The sequence below is a fragment of the Monodon monoceros genome, unplaced genomic scaffold, assembly GCF_005190385.1.
Source record: "Monodon monoceros isolate NGI ecotype Baffin Bay Population unplaced genomic scaffold, NGI_Narwhal_1 Super_Scaffold_10, whole genome shotgun sequence".
In the NCBI taxonomy this organism is placed as follows: domain Eukaryota; kingdom Metazoa; phylum Chordata; class Mammalia; order Artiodactyla; family Monodontidae; genus Monodon; species Monodon monoceros.
The window spans coordinates 57,674,455-57,694,335 of NW_021703766.1; the positions used below are offsets into that span (position 1 = coordinate 57,674,455).

Sequence of the window (19,881 nt, forward strand, 5' to 3'; positions counted from 1 at the left end):
AATCTTGTCATTTCACAGGGTAAACCCCTCACTAGCACCAATCTTTTTGTGGCTATGTTGGCAGTGTTGTCTGCACAGATAATAAGCATATCAGCCAATGAGATAAATTGTACTAACCATACTTATTGGACTTATATTCCTAACCCTCCTCTTAATATGGGGGTTACCTGGTGGGATGCCCCAATTCTTGTATATGTAAATGAGCCTGGATGGTTGCCTGGTCCTTTTGATGATAGAGGCCCTTTAAAGCCGGAAGAAGAAGGAAGGATAATAGAAAATTACACGGTGGGTGTTAATGGACCTCCTATTTGTATGGGAAAGGGAGATCATTGTCTTAAAATGAATTATCAGGCATGGTTAAATGTCAAAAATGAAAACAGATATCATGGGTTATATCTTTTGAGTGCTTATAGTTTTAAAAGTTCTAATTCCACTCTTAATGAGAATGTTTCCGCACCTTACTTGCCTCCATGTCAGGTGCCTCTTGTGGATCGATTATCGGATTGGGTCCATTGGACTCGATGCCGAGGAGAAATGGCTCGGGTTCTTGCTAATACTTCTTGGGGAAGCGTCGTTGATTGGAGCCCTTTTGGGTCCGCCCGAGGAAAAAGGGGTCTGAAGAATTTACACTAACATAGAGAGGATAATACTATTTATAGCAATACTATTAATGATACCATAGTATGACATGCAGGAGGGTTTTCTCCTCCTGTCCTCATTTAAATGGATATCATATCCAAAAGGATTTATGGAAGCTTATGACAGCTTTGAAAAAGATTAATTCCTGGGTAGGACATATGGTTAACAAATCTGGAAATCATAGTTTGACTTTTCATAAAAATGTTACTCGGTATACTCGTAGTTGTGTAAAATTACCTTATATATTGTTAAAGGGACCAGCTGTATGGAATGAGACTCAAGGTATTATAAATATGTAAAAATTGCTCTCTGTATATCTGCATTAACTCTAGTATATCTTTTAACATATCTACTGAAAGTTTGTATATCTTACGAGCTCAGACATGTCTTTGGCTTCCTGTCAATCTTGGAAGGGAATGGCAAGAATCTCTTCCTATGGCTGTTTTGCAATATTTAGCTGATGCATTAAAAAGAAGTAAAAGATTTGTAGAAATGTTGATTGCAGCTGTCATGGGTATTATAGCCATAACAGCTACTGCTGCAGTAGCTGGAGTTGCTTTAGAACAATCTATTCAGACCGTTGATTATATAACTGATTGGCATAAAAACTCTGAAATGCTTTAGTCCTCTCAACGACAAATTGATTCGGAAATACATTCGGAAATAGCAGATTTACAACAAGCTGTGGTTATGTTGGGGGACCAACTTGTAAATTTACAAAGACAAATGAAGCTACGTTGTGACTGGAATCAAAGTGACTTTTGTGTCACTTCGGTTCCATATAATCAGTCTACATTCCCCTGGGCAAAAATAAAAAAGCATTTATTACATCACAAAAATTTGACAGAAGAAATCGTGAATTTACAAGGGAAAATTCAACAAACTTTTCAGAAGAGATTACAACGACTTAATTCACAAGAAGTATGGACTAGAATTATTCAAGGACTTAATAATCTAAATCCCATGTCTAAATTACATGCTTTATTTGGTTCTACTGCAGGATTGCTAATGCTCATTATAATAACAATCATATGTTTAACTGTAGTCCGACGACGAGTGAAAGCTACCCGCCATGCAACATCGCAACAAGCTGCCGTGTTCTCCTTGATGCTGCGCAAGCTGCAAAACAAAAAGGGGGAAATGTAGTAAAATAACTGAGGACATAAAAAGGACACGTGACCCATGAGCCCCCCCCCCCCCCCGCCAGCAAACTGGGGGCTGGCGAATAAGCCAGAACTGCAAGCAGTCCTGATTGCTTTGAGTACCCCCCCCACCCGGCAAACCGGGGGCATGCGAATAAGCCAGAACTGTAAACAGTCTTGAATGCTTTGAGCACCCCCCCACACCCGGCAAACCGGGGGCCTGCGAATAAGCATTGAGTGCTTCGGGCACTGATCCATAAGATGTCCTCAGTATAATCAGAATGGTGGGAACACAAGGAAATGTTCTTGTGCTACTTCAGTATAATCAGAATGGTGGGAACACAAGGCAATGTCCTTGTGCTGCTTTTGCTCAAGGACGAAGCACGGCATGTTTTCAAGAAAGCCCATTATTACTTGTATAATCAATAAAAACATATGTTGCTGCTTTGGCATTTCTGGAATGTTAAAAAAATAAGTCTTAAAATGTAAACATAGATAATGCTTTAATAAAAGCTACCACAACAAGACAGACGGCGCTGTTCTGCCTGAGCGAACGGCAGCCCTCTACTGCTGTGCTTCGGCACAATTCATCTCGTGTGATGAGCTTGCTTTCGGCCCTGTCATAAGATAAACTACAACATTAGGGAAACCAAAAAAGTTGGTAAGGGAAAATGTTTCCTTATGGAAGAATTCCAGCAAGTAGACACAGAAAGAATGATATAATTAGAAAACCACTATTTTGTAACTCCTAATGAAATAATGGGTGTAAGGCAACGATCATCAATGACTGCTAGAACCCATTCTGTGAAAAATGTTGGAGAACTTTGTAATAGACGGATCAGGCTATCAACACCTGAATGACCAAAATAAACATCAAAGAAGCGCGCCAGATATCATGTACCTTCTGATATGATGCAAAAGGAAACGTGCAACGCCTATGAAAGACTGTCAAATATACATACAAATTTGAACCTAATTAAGCCTCTAGATCCAACTACCAGTTTACAGGAAAAACAAGGGAAAGAGAAATGACACCATAAGGATACCATTACCAAAATCCAAAATGTAGTAAAAATTTACCTGGTTTCAACAAATAAATGGAAATGAAAAAGCATTTGTGGAGGAAATCCATAAACTACAAGACTTAAGCACACATTAACCAAATGCAAGGCGTGAACCTTTTTCAGATCTCAATTTGAATAAACAAAAAATTTTTAAGACGACACAATTTGGGGTAAACACTGGATATTTGACATTAAGGAATTATTGCTAATATTTTTAGGTGTGTTAATGATTTTGTAGTTATCTATTTAAACTCATTTTTTCCCATATCTTTTTTTTTTCAATCGCTCAGACATCCCAGGAAGTTGTGCCATCATTAGCTTTTTTTTTATAACATTTTATTTATTTATTAAAAAAATTTTTTTGGAGTATAGTTGATTTACAATGTTGTGTTAGTTTCAGGTGTACTATCTTTTTTCTAATAGATATTGGTAACCTTATGTACTGATTATTAACAGCTTTATTGAGACATCATTCACATAAAATTCACCCACTTAAACTGTACAATTCACCCACTTAAACTGTGTAATTCAATGGTTTTTAATATACTCGAGTTTTACAATTTTAGAACATTTTCATCACCCCCAAAAGACACAGATATCCATTTAGCAGTCACTCACATCGCCTCTAAAACTCCTCCAGCTCTAGGTAACCACTAATTTACTTTCTCTATGGATTTGTCTATTCTGGAAAAAATCATTATCTTTTAGAGATACGTTCTTAGGCATTTATGCGTGAGATGATGTGTCTGGGATTTGCCGCAAAATCATCCAGCGGTGGCTGAGAGCAGGTAGGGATAGATTAAATTTAAAAAGCAGAATGCTGACAGTAAATGCAGCTGAGTACTGCATAGAGGAAGCATGGGGTTTCATCATACTATTCTCTTTACTCTTGTATGTTTGTAATTTTCTGTAATAAAAACAAACAACGTCGTCTATTTTACCATAATGAAAAGCCCCAAGGTAGGCATAGGCAGTATTGATTCAGTGACTCCGGGAGGATCCCAGTACTTATTGTTTCTTTCCATCTTTCTGCTCTGCCATTCTCAGCATGTTGACTTTGCCTCTTGGGCTGGTTTCCTCATGGTGCTGGCATGACGGTACTTTTCTATACATTACATGCAGGCAACACTGTCCAGAGGCAATATAAGGGGACACACTAGTGTCTTATGTCCATTTTTAAGAGACAGGGAAACTGCCCCAGAAGCCCCCAGCAGACTTGTCATTTCTCCTTGGCCAGAATGCCCTTGACTAATTCAATCACAGGGCAAGAGGTATGAGACCACTCCACCAAGACTTTCCTTTGGGAAGTTAGGTTCCAGACATTCTGGAAGAATATACAAATTGCAGAGTCACATGAGCAAGTATGAAGTGTGCAAATAAGAAGCAATGGCCTTGGGTAAAGCAACCAAGAAGGTCAACTCCAGGAGAGTCAAGGCAAGGAAGACTGGTCACAGGAGCAACCCAGACACAAGAGCACAACCCAGGTGCTTAACGATGCCTGAGGTTCAAGTAGAGCCAGAGTGGTTCCCACCAGAAGGCAGGCCTGGGAAGGTTTCCTGTGGTCTCTCCCTCCTTGAAAAGCCAGGGCAGGTTTCCAAGCCTGTGGGTCTTAGCCCCACAAACAATGGCCAGACCACATATAACAGAACTCTCTGACCCACAATCTCTATTTTTTGCCCCTGTCCCACTTACGACCCGCCAGAGAAAGCCAGATAAGCTGCCCCGAGCAATCACATAGGATGACCCACTACTAGTTAGCCGGCCTCCAACTTCCATACTCCACACTCAGGACACACCTGAGGCCATTTCTGTTTGTTGCTGTCAAGCTTTCCCTCTCCTGTGCCGGCCTTTGAGCCTTTGCCAAACGCAAAGACTGTGGTGGACTCCCCTGCTCTAGCGGGCTCTGAAAAAACGTCTTCTGTGGTCCTCATCAGGTGGTCTCCCTTTACTTCCACGGCAGGTCTGGCCGTTGCAAAGGCCCACGAGGAAAGCACGAAGCCGTGCACGGTTCAGACACGAACGTCGCGCCCTCGACCTGTGTCGCAGACGCCCATGAGGAGAATCAGAGTCGTCCGTGAATTCGGGGCCGAGGGGCAGAGCTAAAGGGAGCAACATTCTCAGCCACAACCCGAGCTGTTGTAAGAGTTAAAAAGTTGGGTCGCCGACGCCCAGACACCAAAGGCCTCGACGCTGCCGCTGCCGCTGCCGCTGCCGCTGCCGCCGCCGCCCGGAGCAACGGCCACAGCAGCAGCTGGAAAAACTGCCACTGAAGCCAGAAAAACGGCCGCCAGCCCGCGGCCTTCTGGGACTTGTAGTTCGTTGCGCCGAGCGCGCGCACTTCCGCCACCCACCGGAAGTGCCGCCATTACCCGCGAGCGCAGGTGAGCCTGGCCCGGGAACCCGCGTCGGGGGTCAGCTGTACCCACGAGGCCACCCCAGCCCCAGAACGTGGACCCGTTTTCTTCCACTGGTACGTGGACTTTGAATTTAACTTGAAGAGAAAGCATATGTTGTCCAGATGAACAAAGAATTAGGGGCAGTCCTGGCAGAGTAAATGGCATCGGGCAAACTCCGGACCAGGGTGTTGGCCTGTGTTGGTTGTGTTTGGTGATGCCCCAAGTTAAGGGCTCGGTGTGAGAGGGGGCTGTATTGGTGAGCAGGACTAGTGGTGTGGAGAGCAGGGACACAAATTCCGTTGTGCGTGAGGGCTGGGGTTTGGATTACAGAGCCTCAGTAAGTAGAAGCATCAGGCGGTGGATAACTCAGTGCAAGGGATAGTGCCAAGGGAGTAGAAAGAATGAGGAGGACTCTGACTTTCCATGTCTAGTGAGGAGCCAGGATGGAGGCCGAAGTGCAAGAGATGAGGAACCGTGGTCACTCTCAGCTGTGTTGAGTCCAGGAGTCTTGTCAATGATAGAGTTAATCCATAGTTGATCTAAGAAAGAAACGGAACTTTAAAAAAAAATTATTTGTTTTATTTATTTTTGGCTGCATTGGGTCTTCGTTGCTGTGCACGGGCTTACTCTAGTTGCAGCGAGGGGGGGCCACTCTTCGTTGTGGTGTGTGGGCTTCTCACTGGGATGGCTTTTCTTGTTGCAGAGCACAGGCTCTAGGTGCATGCTTCAGTAGTTGTGGCACGCAGTCTCATTAGTTGTGGTTTGCAGGCTCTAGAGCGCAGGTTCGGTAGTTGTGGAGCACACACGGGCTTAGTTGCTCCACAGCATGTGGGATCTTCCTGGACCAGGGCTCGAACCGGTGTCCCCTGCATTGGCAGGCGGATTCTTAACCACTGTGCCACAGGGAAGCCGAGAAGTGGAACATTTTATTCAAGCGAACCTAAGGATTATAACTCAGGAAACAGTCTTTCAGAAAGCTCTGAGGACTGTTCCACCCTAGAGATCAAAGCACAGTTATATAAATTTTTGAGACAAAGAGTCATATATCAAATGATGAGTTGACAGTTTATGTAATCCAGAGCTGCAGTACAAAGCCAGTAGTGGGTCACTGTGACCCCTTACAAAGAAGGAACTTTGTCTCCTAAGGAGATAGGGTTAATGCAGATACAGGATACACACTAAATGGGAGGGAAGAGACCCAAACAAACAGAGAAAAAGTTTATGTTTAAATTTTTCTTGTCTTGCCATAAAATATGAATTTTATTTCATCAAGTCTTTAGAGGCATGGCTGGATGTGGAGGAGGGAATGGCAGTGACAGGGAACTTGGGAGGGAGGTCTAGGCTGGACATAAAGCCTGGGGCAGCCCTTGAAACCCCACCCCCTCACAGGCAGGGAAAGAGGAAACTAGAAAAGGAAGGAGAAAGAGAGGCCTCTAGAAAGAGGGACCCCAGCCCCCTCCTGGGTCCAGCATGAGGAAAAGAAGGGGAGTTTTATGTCCAGCTATAACCAATATAATTAAATCTGCTGTGACCCTACTGTGTGTCAGCACAATGTTAAGCAATCATAAATGCAGCTCACATAATCATCACAGCAGCGCCACAAGGCAGGGCCTGCTCCTCTCCCGGATGTCTACAGCTGAGGCTCAGAGAGGTTAAGGAGGCCTGTTCAGAGTCCTACAGAGGCACGTGGTGGAACTAGGACTTCGAAAGCAGGCAGTCTGGCTGCGGAGGGGAGGTGTTCCCAGCCCTCACCCTAGGGTGTCTCCAGACTAGGAAGAAGAGGATCAGAGGGTGGAAATGGACACGGGTAGTAGGAGATTGCCCGTGGATGGATGGGAATGTCAGAACAAGGTAGCATCATATAGAGTCTTCAGCGGCCTTCTTAGGTGTGGTGAACATCTGTGTGTGGGCATGGCGTGGGTGTGCTTTTGGTACAGGCAGGGTGAGAGGGAGTCAAACATAGGGAAGGGTTTGGGGCAAGATTCGGGAGGATTTTTGCCTGGCTGTCTCAGTGGGACTGTCACGTGACTACAGCCAAGATACTAGATGGGCAGAGTATGGGAAGCAACGACAGTGTTAAGCAAAGCAGGGGATAATAGGTGTGGCCCACGGGCAGTGGGGCAGCACCCAGCAGCTCCAGAAGGATGATACCCACCTCTCAGAGTGCCCTCAGCTGTCCTCCTGGTGATTTTCATATCCTCCTTGTCCCCATACCCCACCTCCGTTTTTAGAAACCAGCTGATGTTTCATTGGGATATTTTTTAATTGTACGGTTAATTGTTTTGACACTGCCTCCACTTCTCCCTATTTAGTATCTTGAAATAAGAGGAAATACTGGTCCCTCCTTTATTTGAGTGTTGAAGGACTGCTGTGTATCTTTGGGCTCATGGTTCAGACACCGCAGCACGTGCCTCAAGGCATTTACCTTGAGCCTGGGGTAGCCCAGGCCCGGACCCAGGCAGACTGGCCCTCTCCACAACTGGAAAGCTGGCTCGGCCACCTCAGCTGACCTCAGAGCCTTGAACAGGGAGAACACGTGGTCAGAGCCCCGCCTCTCTGCCCCTCACTCCCCAAGGGATGGTCCTCAGCTGGCATTGGCCACCCTCTCCTTTGGGGATGGGAATGGACTCAGGAGCATGGAGATACTTAGGTGGGGCTGAATCCCTAATTGTTCCCCCAACCCCAGCCCTGCCTTCTGAGGACCTCTGCCCTCTTCAGGACAGCTTCTCCAGGTATGAGGAGGAAATGGAGGCATATCCTCAGCAGATCCTGTCTCAGGTGAGTTGGGGACCTTTGCTTTCATTGCCTTAGTCTCCTTGGCTGTAAAATGTGTCCAAGGATAACACCCAACTCCTCAGGCCAGCACACATGAGAGTTCTGTAATGCTGCCCTATGCCTTGGGGTGAAGTCTACAGGCTCCCTGCATGAACAAGCCAGGAACTCCACAAACCTGGTTCCCTGGGCCAGGTCTCTGCCTCAGACTTTTTATTTGTGGTTTTTGCTCAGTGGGCCCTTGAGGGCAGGCAGAACTGAGCCTCCATAAACACGCAGGCACTCTGGGCCCATTGATCCTCACTGAGACCACTCAGGAGGGCAGCTGAGAGTGTCCCCATAAAGAGCCACAGTCACCCTTAGATGGCTCACGGTGCAGCACACGGCGGGTGGGGGCAGGTCCCTGACCTCCTTCAGGGTCCCAGCATCATACACTTGCCTGTGCTTCCTGGGTGCCAGGGGTTAGTTGCACTCATGTCCTGTGAGACTCCCCGGTGCAGGAGGCTGTCTTCATAGTCGCATCAGGGCAGCTCATGCCGAGAAGTTCAGGGACACGTCCAGGTGTCCAGCTAGCAAGTCGTGAAGCAGAGAGGCCAACTTGGTCTACTTGGGCTGCTGTAACACAATACCACCCGCTGGGTGGCTTGGACAACAGCCATTTGTTTTCTCACAGTTCTGGAGGCTGGAAGTCCAAGGTCAGGGTGCTAGCAGGGTTGGTGTCTGGTGAGGACTCTTTCTGGCTTTCAGATGGTGCCTTCTCTATGTCTCCACATAGTAGGGAGAGAGAGAGGCCTCTGGTTTCTCCTCCTCCTCTTGTAAGGACACCAGTCCCATCACATTAGAGCCCTGCCCTATGACCTCCATTAGCATTAATTCCATAAAGGCCCTGTCTCCAGATAAGTCACATTCATGGGGAAACAATTCAGCTCATGGCATTAGCCTTCTAAAAACACACCACAGCCCTGATTTGTCCCATGGGCCACTGTGTGCTGACCCCTGATTTATAGCATCCTCTTTGACTGGCTTCCAACCTGTGATTTTGTAGAGAGGCTGAGGACGGGGATCTCCAAGAGGGGTCCCCGTTGTTTCCCAAAACAGAAAATCGGGATCACTGGTGTGACCAGTGGTAGATGAGATACCCAGGCAGAAATGAAAAAGCCATGGGCCTGAGTCTGGGTCTGATCTGAGCAAGGGGTTCTCCCTCCCCTGTACTGTCCTGTCCCCCCAACCTCCTCATCGAGAAAGCAGGGTCCCATGGTAACACCAGTGATGTTTCAGCCACCTGTGAGCTTCAAGGACGTGGCTGTGACCTTCACATGGGAGGAGTGGGGACAGCTGGACCTGGCCCAGAGGATGCTGTACCGTGAGGTGACTCTGGAGACCTGCAGTCACCTGGTCTCCCTGGGTAAGGCAGGCACTGCCCATAGCAGGACCCAGAGTGTGGCTCATCTCAAGGGTGTGCCCAGGCTGGGCCAAAACGTGCTGGAAGTGGGTCCCTTTGAGATTTGGGTCCTGGTATTGCCGCTCACTCCACCTCCAGAGCAGATCTGTGGCTTGTCGTTCAGGGAGTGGGAAATCTCCTCGGGAGGATGTGGGGGCCCTCCAAGTCCATTCATGTCTGACCCCAGGGGCGAGGGCTGGGCCTGTCACCAAGCAGAAGACCAAGCCCTCTGTTTTTCCTCCGTTGACCAGGGCTTCTGCTTTCAAAACCGGATGTGATCGCCCGACTGGAGCAAGGGGAGGACCCATGGAGGGTGGAGCCGGGATCTCCCCGAGGTGAGAACAGGCCAGCAGCCCAATGGTTAAGGTCCAAGGAGCAGGGAGGCCATTTTCGGGGAGTTTGCTCGGGTGTCCTCTGCTGCCTCCTCATGTCCAACAAGGCAGCTGTGTTCTCATCCACATCAGCCTGTCTCTGTGCCCAGCCCACCCACAGAGAACACTTGTTGCTGTCGTCAGGACATGTCTCACACATGGGTTCATTTCTGTCCCCGTCTTCCTCTGGTCTTCACCCCTCTGCTGCCGCATCCCATTCCCATGTCCTCATGCCCCCTCTTTTTCTCCATCCTCTCATCCTGACTTCTACCCAGGGTGGAAGCTCCTCAGCACTCCCCTTCAGGCTGGTCTTTGCTCTGCCATTTGGGTGATCAGCCCTCCTCCATGTTGGACGTTCCCATGTCTTCAAGATGATTCCAAAGTGTGGTAAAAACTTGTGCGTCCAAGCCTTCCAGAAGGATTCCTACTAAATCTTCCTGGACCTCCTTTCCCACCTCCCCTCATCCCATAGGCCCACCTCCTACCCTGTGTGTCAGCCTAATTGGAATTATCTTTTTTTTTTCTTTTTTTCTTTTAGAGCTGTATCAAAATACAGTTTACATACCATACAGTTCACCCATTTAAAGTATGCAAAGCCTCTTAGTATATTCGCAGTATGTGTATCCATCACCACAATCTATTTTAGAACATGTTCATCATACTGACTAATTGGGCTGCTTCTGATCTTTTGTTGTTTTGTTTTAATTCATAGACTTTATTTTCTTATTTATTTATTTATTTAGCTGTGCTGGGTCTTAGTGCAGCATGTAGGATCTTTAGTCACGGCATGAGAACTCTTAGTTGTGGCATATGGGATCTAGTTCCCTGACCAGGGATCAAACCCCGGCCCCCTGCATTGGGAGCACGGAGTCTTAGCCACTGGACCACCAGGAAAGTCCCCATTGATAGACTTTATTTTTTAGAGCAGTTTCATGCTTACAGAATGTACAGAGTTCCGTATACCACCCCACCCCACACAGTTTCCCCTATTATTAATGTCTTGCATTCTTTGGCACATTTGTTACAGTCGATGAACTTATATTGATAAATTATTATCAACAGAGATCAACAGTTTACATTAGGTTCACTGTGGTGTTGTACGTTCTGTGGGTTTGGACAAATATATAATGTTATATATGCACCACTATAGTATCGTACAGAGTAGCTCCGCTGCCCTAAAAATCCTCTGTGCTCCACCTATTCACCCTCCCTCCACCCTAACGCCTGGTAACCACTGATTATTTTACTGTCTCTGTAGTTTTACCTTTTCCAGAATATCCTATAGTTGGAATCATGCAGTACGTGTTCTTTGCTGAGTGGCTCCTTTCATTTAGCAATAAGCAACATGTTTGTCCTTTATACCACCTTGCCCTAGCCTGGAGGCGTTTAATTTATCTCATGTGTTCCTGCGCCTTTTTACCCTGTTACTCTCTTGCCTGCAGCTTCTGTTATTTCTTACTTCTGAACTCTTACCTACTTTTACTTACCTTTGGTTCTCAAATGACATCATTCTGAATTTAGTTTACCAGCAGTGTCTTTCTTCTCTTCTGTCATAGACGTTACTTTCTTGCTGACCCACACAATCTGTCTTCCTTATTTCAAGATCTTGGTGCAGATGCTACTGTAGAATTTTAACCTCCTTTGCCCAGTTTCCAACAGCCAGGCACATCTTGGACATATCTTAGCCACTCAAAGGTTTCTTTCCTTTCCTCCTCCAAATACCCTTTCACTCCCCTTCATGGGGCTGTTGTTTCATTTGAAAAGTTCTCATCGTCAGAGATTCCAAGTCAACACCCCAAAGGAACACAGCAGAGTCTTGGGAAGGAGAACAGTGCTGGTCGTGGGAGGGGTTGGGCATAGATAAGGACCTTCTCCATGAGGGAAAGAAGGTCTTTGTTGGGCAGAAGAGAAACGTCCTCCTGGAAGTCAAAGGATAGCCGGAGAGTGTAGGTCATACTTTGCCAAATGGAGGATACTTATCTCCTTGGCAGGCATAGGGAGAGAAGCATGGGACCCTGGGCAAAGGCCTTGATATTACTGGATGTGGGTGGCTACCTGACTGAAAAGGACAGTATGTGGACAAAGTGACAAGTAAAAAGGGAATCCTGGAGGACGCAGGCAAGGATCCTGAGCTGGGAGCCTGTGGCACTCTTTGTTAAAGGCCCAGTATCTTCAACAGGCGGAGGAATCCCCTTTAGAACCATAATAAGGGTGACGACATCAACAGTACCATGTATAGCAGTGCACCGTGTGCCAGGCACTGTGTGAGGCTCACATGCTGATTCGTTTATGCCTCGACGTAACCCTTGTTAGCTAAGCATTCGTATTGCTGGCTTACTGCCAAGGAAATCGAGCCTCAGAAGTCGCCAGCTCGTGGAGTCCACTTGTGGCCCAGTCTGGCCAAGCACCCTGCTTCAGGGACCACAGCACTTTTCTGGGGAGTCTGTGACATCAATTCTGGAGTAGTTAAAGGGACTTTTATTTCTCTGTGGGCAGCCTGAAGTGATGGTGGAAATGGTGCATTAAGAATATTAAATTAGGGCTTCCGTGGTGGCGCAGTGGTTGAGAGTCTGCCTGCCGATGCAGGGGACACGGGTTCGTGCCCTGGTCAGGGAAGATCCCACATGCCACGGAGCGGCTAGGCCTGTGAGCTGTGGCTGCTGAGCCTGCGCGTCTGGAGCCTCTGCTCCGCAACGGGAGAGGCCACAGTGGTGAGAGGCCCACGTACTGCAAAAAAAAAAAAAAAAAAAAAAAATTAGTGTTGGTATTTGGGATCTCGTTTCAAGATCCAGCACCAGGAAATGGATAGACTAAGATTGTGGATCATAAGGTTGAGGCACGTGTTAAGATCCTGTTTCCTGTGACTGCTATTACAGATTACCAACTTGGTGGCTTAAAACAACACAAATTGATTCTCCCACAGTTCTGGAGGCTACAAGTCCAAAATCAGTATCATTGAGTTAAAATCAAGGTGCAGCAGGGCCATGCTCCCTCCAGAGGCTCCAGTAGGGAATCCATTCCTTGTCTCTTCCAGGCTCTGGTGGCTGTGGGATTCCTTGGTCTGTGCCCACATCACTTTAGTCTTTAAGGCCAACACCTTCAGATCTCTTTGCTCTGTGTTCAGAATGCTTTCTCTGTGTGTATCAAATCTCCTTCTGCCTCCCTCATATAAGGACACTTATGATAACATTTGGGGCCCATCCAGATAATCTCCCCATCTCAAATCCTTAACACATCTGTAAAGATCCTTTTTCCAAATAAGGTATCATGTTGACAGGTCCCAGCAAAGAGAATGTAGGTATCTGTTGTGGTGATTGAGGGCTTTATACCTTCAGACCCAAATTTTTTGTGTGAATTTCTCCTTTAAGCTTCACCCTTCCCTGCTTATTTTATTCCTCTGCTCCCTCTTTGGGGACCAGTCCTCCTGAGTCATCTCTTCATTACCTTTGCTTGCTTTTTTGTATTTTACCACTAATTTTCTCTTTGCTGAGCCATCCCTTCCTTTCACACCCTACATGAAATTACAGTCCATGGATTAGAAACAAACCCAGAGATACCTCTCATACTTGGTGGTCTCCTTCATCCCACTCTCCCCTCCTAATGCTTCTCCAGTAATTCAGGCAATTTGGATTTCTTTCAGACTGGAAGACTACACTGGAAAAGAAAGAGTCAGCTTCTGAAGAGGGTATTGCTGTAGAAGAGCCATCTCACCACATGGAAATGAAACACTGTGTACAGGAGGAGGGCCCCTGGTTGGTGTCATTAGGAGAAGTGCAGCATTGGAGGGACCAGCTAGGGAAGCACCAGGAGGACTCTCTGAGTCAAACAGTACTTACCTCAGAGAGACTTTTTGCTCAAGGGGGTAGTTATCTGAGTCTAAGCCTTCTACCTCCAACATTACCCACAAGGATACATTTCCATAAGCCCAACTCACAGGTTAAAAGGTTGAAACAGAACTCGGTTTTCATTAATCATCAGAAAAACTGGGCTGATCTGAAGTCCTGTGAAGGTCATCAAAGTGCTAGAGCCTTCTGTCAGAGCACTTACTTGAATAAAATTGCAAATGTTGAAATGGGAAATAAAAAACCTTATGATTATACTGTCAGTAGTGACTCTTTCAACTGTGGTACCTCCCTTCATTTTCTTAATAGAATTTTTTCAGCAGAGAATGGCAATGACAGTAAGGACGATGGAAACAGCATTAATCATAGCATGTCTCTGAATGAACACAAGCCAATGAATTTTGGAGAAAGTCAGTACGAGTGTGATGAATGCCTTGTACAAACCGAAATAAGTGATCCTGGAGAGGCACCATTCAGATGTGAGGAGGACTGTGGTGCCTTCCACGTGGCCTCATCTTTTCCTGACTGTGACATCATTCAGACTGGAAAGAAGTCATATGCATGTAATCAGTGTGCAAAATCTTTCAGCTGTTGCTCTAAGCTTGTTGTACACAAGAGAACACACACGGGAGAAAAGCCATATGAATGTACTCGGTGTGGGAAGTCTTTCAGCCAGAGCTATGACCTGGTTGTACACCAGAGAACTCACACTGGAGAAAAACCCTATGAATGCAACCAGTGTGGGAAATCCTTCACCCAGAGTTCCAAACTTATTAGGCATCAACGAACTCACACTGGAGAAAAACCATATAAATGTCATGAATGTGGAAAATCTTTCAGGTGGAACTCTAACCTTACTGTTCATCAAAGAATTCATACTGGAGAGAAACCTTATGAGTGTGCTCACTGTGGAAAGTCCTTCAGTCAAAGCTCTGACTTTGTTGCACATAAAAGGACTCACACTGGAGAGAAACCCTATGAATGTAACCAGTGTGGAAAATCTTTCATTCGAAGCACTCAGCTTATTAGGCATCTGCGAATTCACACTGGAGAGAAGCCATATAAATGCAATCAGTGTGACAAAGCCTTCACTGGGAGCTCTCACCTTATTGAACATCAGAGAACTCATACTGGAGAGAAACCGTTTGAATGTATTCAATGTGGGAAAGGCTTCACTGGGAGCTCTCACCTTCTTTCACATCAGAGAATTCATTCTGGAGAGAAACCGTATGAGTGTAATGACTGTGGGAAAGCTTTTCGGCAGCGATCTCAGCTTGTTGTGCATCAGCGAACACATACTGGAGAGAAACCTTATGAATGCAGTCATTGTGGAAAAGCTTTCAGCCAGAGGTCTCCCCTCATTGTGCATCAGAGAATACACATTGGAGAGAAACCCTATCAGTGTAACATGTGTGCTAAAGCCTTCAGTCAGAGGTCACGCCTTATTGAACATCAGAGAACACATACTGGAGAAAAGCCCTATGAATGCATTGACTGTGGGAAAGCCTTCAATGATCGATCAACCCTTACAAAACACGAGAGAACACACACTGGGGAAAAACCCTATGAATGTAATCATTGTGAAAAGGCCTTTAGCCAGCGGTGTCAACTTACTAGGCATCAGAGAATCCATACTGGAGAGAAACCCTATGAATGTAATGAGTGTGGAAAAGCTTTCAGTTATAGTACATCCCTTATTCAACATGAGAAAACCCATGGGAGAGAAACCCTATGAATAATCAAGATGGAAAAGCTGACTGCCAGACTTTCTTTACTAGACATCAGATGACCAAGGTATGATTCTCAGAGTGTAGTCTAATGACCATATACATCAGAACTGCTTGGAGTGTGTGTGTTGAAACTGCATGTTACCAAGCTTATCCTCAGTTTACTATATCAGGATATCTAGCAGTAAAATCCAGGAGCCTGCAGTTTCCAAAAGGAGCGCATGTGATTTGTATATATACTAAAATTTATATACTTCTGCATTTAGGTCATGAATATGACCACTGATGAAAAACATTCAGTCAGAGCTCTTGGCAGAAGTTAGAAAACACAGAATGGAGCTGTACCCACCAGATAGTCTTTTTAGTGCGTACAGCCATGCAAACTCAACCAGACGTTGTCTCCACATTCATGGAGATGATGGGGAACTGAAAGATACTCTTTACACAGAGCCCCAAACACTCAACCTAAGAAGAAACCATTGCATGAGGAAGTTGGTGTTTGGTAATGAAATTTGAAGCCAGCCATGTTCAGTGTAAACCAGCAATTAACAACACAAATTGGGGGATTTTTTGGTGGTCCAATGGTTAGGACTTGGTCCTTTCACTGCCAGGGCCTGGGTTCTATCAACGGTCAGGGAACTAGGATCCCGCTGCATGGCATGGCAAAAATAAACAAACAAAAAACAAATTGAAGGAAAACTAATGATGGGAAGTCTTCTAAAATGATTTTTATTGGAATTAAAAGTAGACTCAATTTTTCAGGGACTCTGTCATGCTCTAACTTAAGTTTGTTGCTCAGTTAGGTTGACTAATCAAAAGATGTCAAGTGAAGTGAAAACAGGGCTCAAAATGGTATATACACAGAATGTTACAACATATAAAATCATGTGCACAGATGGTTGGTTAAGAAGGTCAACTCGGCAGCATGTTCAAAAAAAGGCTGAAGTGTAAATCAGTGGTGAAGCAAGTGGGAGAGGCCATTATTGCAGGTTTGAGCAAGGTGAAAGCAGGTGAGAGCATCGCCTGGAGATGCAGAGTGGGAAAGGCTGTAGCTAGGAACTTGCAAAGAGGGAGCTGCAGGAGTGGAGGTCACAGCCCCCCTGTCAGAGCTGTAGACTGACAAGTGGGGCAGGAAAGCAGGGTTCATTGAAGGTCTGTCCATGAAACTTCTAATTTGCTGTCCCCTCTCTTGCGTTCAGTATCTGGCCATGGGTAAGCAAAAAATATAGTAGAGAATGAATTATGTGCTATAAGAAAAAGTCTGAGGTCCTCGGCGCTGCCTACGGAGGTGGCCGCCATCTCTTACTCGGCATCGTGGCTGCCCTCAGACCCCTCGTGAAGCCCAAGATCGTCAAAAAGAGGACCAAGAAGTTCATCCAGCACCAGTCAGACCAATATGTCAAAATTAAGTGGAACTGGCAGAAACCCAGAGGCATTGACAACAGGGTGCGCAGGAGATTCAAGGGCCAGATCTTGATGCCCAACATTGGTTATGGGAGCAACAAGAAAACAAAGCACATGCTGCCCAGTGGCTTCCAGAAGTTCCTGGTCCACAACGTCAAGGAGCTTGAAGTGCTGCTGACTTGCAACAAGTCTTACTGTGCTGACATTGCGCACAGCGCCTCCTCCAGGAACTGCAAAGCCATTGTAGAGAGAGCAGCCCAGCTGGCCATCAGAGTCACCAATCCCAACACCAGGCTGCACAGCGAAGAAAATGAATAGACAGCTCGTGTGCACGTTTTGTTTAATAAAACCGTAAAATGGCCAAAAAAAAAATGTCTGAGGGACTAGGGAATCTGGTGTATTATGCTCCAGAACAAGTGCTACCTCATTTTGGCATTTCAAGGACGTTCATCCTAACAGCTGGTTCTTACCCTTTTAATCCTAAAGCAAAGTGTGCCATTAAACCAGCCCCACCCATCTGTGGAGCTTCCCCTCTGCTTTCTGATAGCTTCTTCAATATCATGAGAACTAGGGAGTGAATGATTAAGGAAGCCTCCAACATGAATGAAAAAATATCTGGGGCTTCCCTGGTGATTCTGTGGTTAAGAATCCACCTGCCAATGCAGGGGACACGGGTTTGAGGTCTGGTCTGGGAAGATCCCACATGCTGTAGAGCAGCTAAGCCCGTGTGCCACAACTACTGAGCCTGCACTCTAGAGCCCGTGAGCCACAACTACTGGAGCCCACATGCCTAGAGCCCATGACCGGCAACAAGAGAAGCCACTGCAATGAGGAGCCCCCGCTCGCCACAACTAGAGAAAGCCCAAGCACAGCAACAAAGAACCAACGCAGCCAAAAATTAATTAATTAATAAAATTATTTTTTTTTAAAATCTAAGATAAAACAGAAAAAAAACTGCCAAAGAGAACAGATATTCAGGAGAAATAAATATTTTAAATGTTTTATTCTAGGAGTGAGTCAAGAAATAATTGCAAACGAAAAATAAATCCAAGATGCTCTTTTAAAAAGAATAGACTTCCTGAAATTAAAAGTAAGACTGTTGGGCCAGAAAGCAAAGAAAAGAAAGAAAGAAAAAGGGAAACTTCACCAGAGCTGAAAGATCTTCAGATCATGGATAGATTCACGCAGCATGAGAAATTGAGAACACAATTAAAAAAACATCACAGACTGGGACTTCCCAGGTGGTGCAGTGGTTAAGAATCCGCCTGCCAATGCAGGTGACACAGGTTCGAGCCCTGGTCCGGAAAGATCCCTCATGCCATGGAGCAACTAAGCCTGTGCACCACAACTACTGAGCTTGCGCTCTAGAGCCCGGGAGCCACAACTACTGAAGCCCGCGTGCCTAGAGCCTGTGCACCACAACAAGAGAAGCCACCATGAGGAGCCCACGCGCCACAACAAAAAAGTAGCCCCTGCTTGCCACAACTAGAGAAAGCCCGCGCAGCAACAAAGAGCCAAGACAGCCACACACACACACACACACACACACACACACACAAAAATCACAGAAACTTCTGGAAAGAATTTTGAAAGTAGAAAAGGAATATTTTTTAAGAAAAAGGAATGTTTCTTCTAATTAAAAAAAAGTTAATCAGAGACTTCAAAGTAAGCAAATTGTTCGAGAAAATGTACAGATTGTACAAGACAATTGCAGTCCAAATGTGAAGCAAATTTTTTTTAATATAAATTTATTTATTTACTTTTGGCTGCATTGGGTCTTCAATGCTGCACGTGGGCTTTATCTAGTTGTGGCGAGTGGGGGCTACTCTTCGTTGCGGTGCACGGGCTTCTCATTGCCGTGGCTTCTCTTGTTGGGGAGCACGGGCTCTAGGCTCGCGGGCTTCAGTAGTTCTGCCACTCGGGCTCAGTAGTTGTGGCTCTCAGGCTCTAGAGCTCAGGCTCAGTAGTTGTGGCGCACAAGCTTAGTTGCTCTGTGGCATGTGGGATCTTCCCAGACCAGGGCTTGAACCCGTGTCCCCTGCATTGGCAGGTGGATTCTTAACCACTGCGCAACCAGGAAAGCCCCTGAAGCAAACTTTAGAAAGGAGTATTCATTTGACCCTTGTGTTAATAATTCTTCCTGGAAGAGGCAGAGGACTCAGGAAATCGGAAAAAAAGAGAGGGAAATATAATCGTTGTTTTGATTGGCCCTTCACTGAACAGTGTTTGCATAGCTCTGATATAAAGAGTAGATACTGTTTATTTTTATTTTTCAATTTTAGGAAGAAACCCAGATCTGTGACAGAATAGATTTCATAATGGCAACAGAGTGGCGTGCCATTGTTCCCAGTCCTGTCACCAATAGTAATGGCACAGCCTGTGACTGTTACAAAGTAGAAAGGGGAAGAGAAGTAGAAAGGGGGGAGTGTATCCCCGTATCATCATCTTAGGAAGCGGGCTTTTAAATACAATACTTTAGGTTACTTAGGAGACCAAAACTAGAGCTCAAAACAGTAATATGACAAAAAGTTGGAAGCAAATAGAAGAGCAACGACGTGAGTCAAATCTAAATTCCTTATCAGAGCAGGAAGCCAGTAAGGTCTATAGACTGAAGGAATTGCAGAGGTGGCCTCAGGAAGAACCAGAATAGAAATGGCTAAAAGTGGTTGATGGGATTTGTGACTGTTGGGTAAGGTGGGGCAGGAGACAGCTGCTTTCCATTTTAAAACTTCTGTAGTGTTTTATTCCCTGGTGGTACACTTCTTATTTGGGTAACAAATTATTTCATATGTGTACCTATAGGTGAGCAAAACTACAGTTCATGAAGACATCTGCAGTTGATTTGGGGGTTATGTACATGTTTCCTTTTGATTCAGTGTCACTGTCAATTGAAGATTAAAAAAGCAAGAGCTTAAAGAAAAGATGTCAGGCTCTTCTGTTTTGCCAATCAGAGTTGATTCCAGTAGAGCAGGCAGGCTCCTTGGCTTCTTAGAATTCCTTGGAGTCCTTTTAAGGCTCTAAGACTTTATTTTCCAGAAGCCTTATCACCAGGAAGTCAGTGGGCCCCAGAGAGGTGCTGGTAT

At 45.7% G+C, this 19,881-nt stretch overlaps 1 protein-coding gene and 1 pseudogene across 1 annotated transcript; both read left to right on the forward strand.

Moving 5' to 3' along the window:
• The first annotated feature begins 6,320 nt into the window (after positions 1 to 6,320).
• Positions 6,321 to 15,467, forward strand: ZNF544 (zinc finger protein 544). The gene is given in 6 exon segments (XM_029236734.1): positions 6,321 to 8,019; positions 9,262 to 9,418; positions 9,706 to 9,789; positions 13,466 to 15,383; positions 15,385 to 15,402; positions 15,404 to 15,467. Coding segments are annotated over 6 exon segments (2,442 nt in total). The 5' UTR covers positions 6,321 to 7,818.
• A 1,169-nt stretch (positions 15,468 to 16,636) lies between these two features.
• LOC114903671 lies at positions 16,637 to 17,116 on the forward strand (annotated as a pseudogene).
• The last annotated feature ends 2,765 nt before the right edge of the window (positions 17,117 to 19,881 follow it).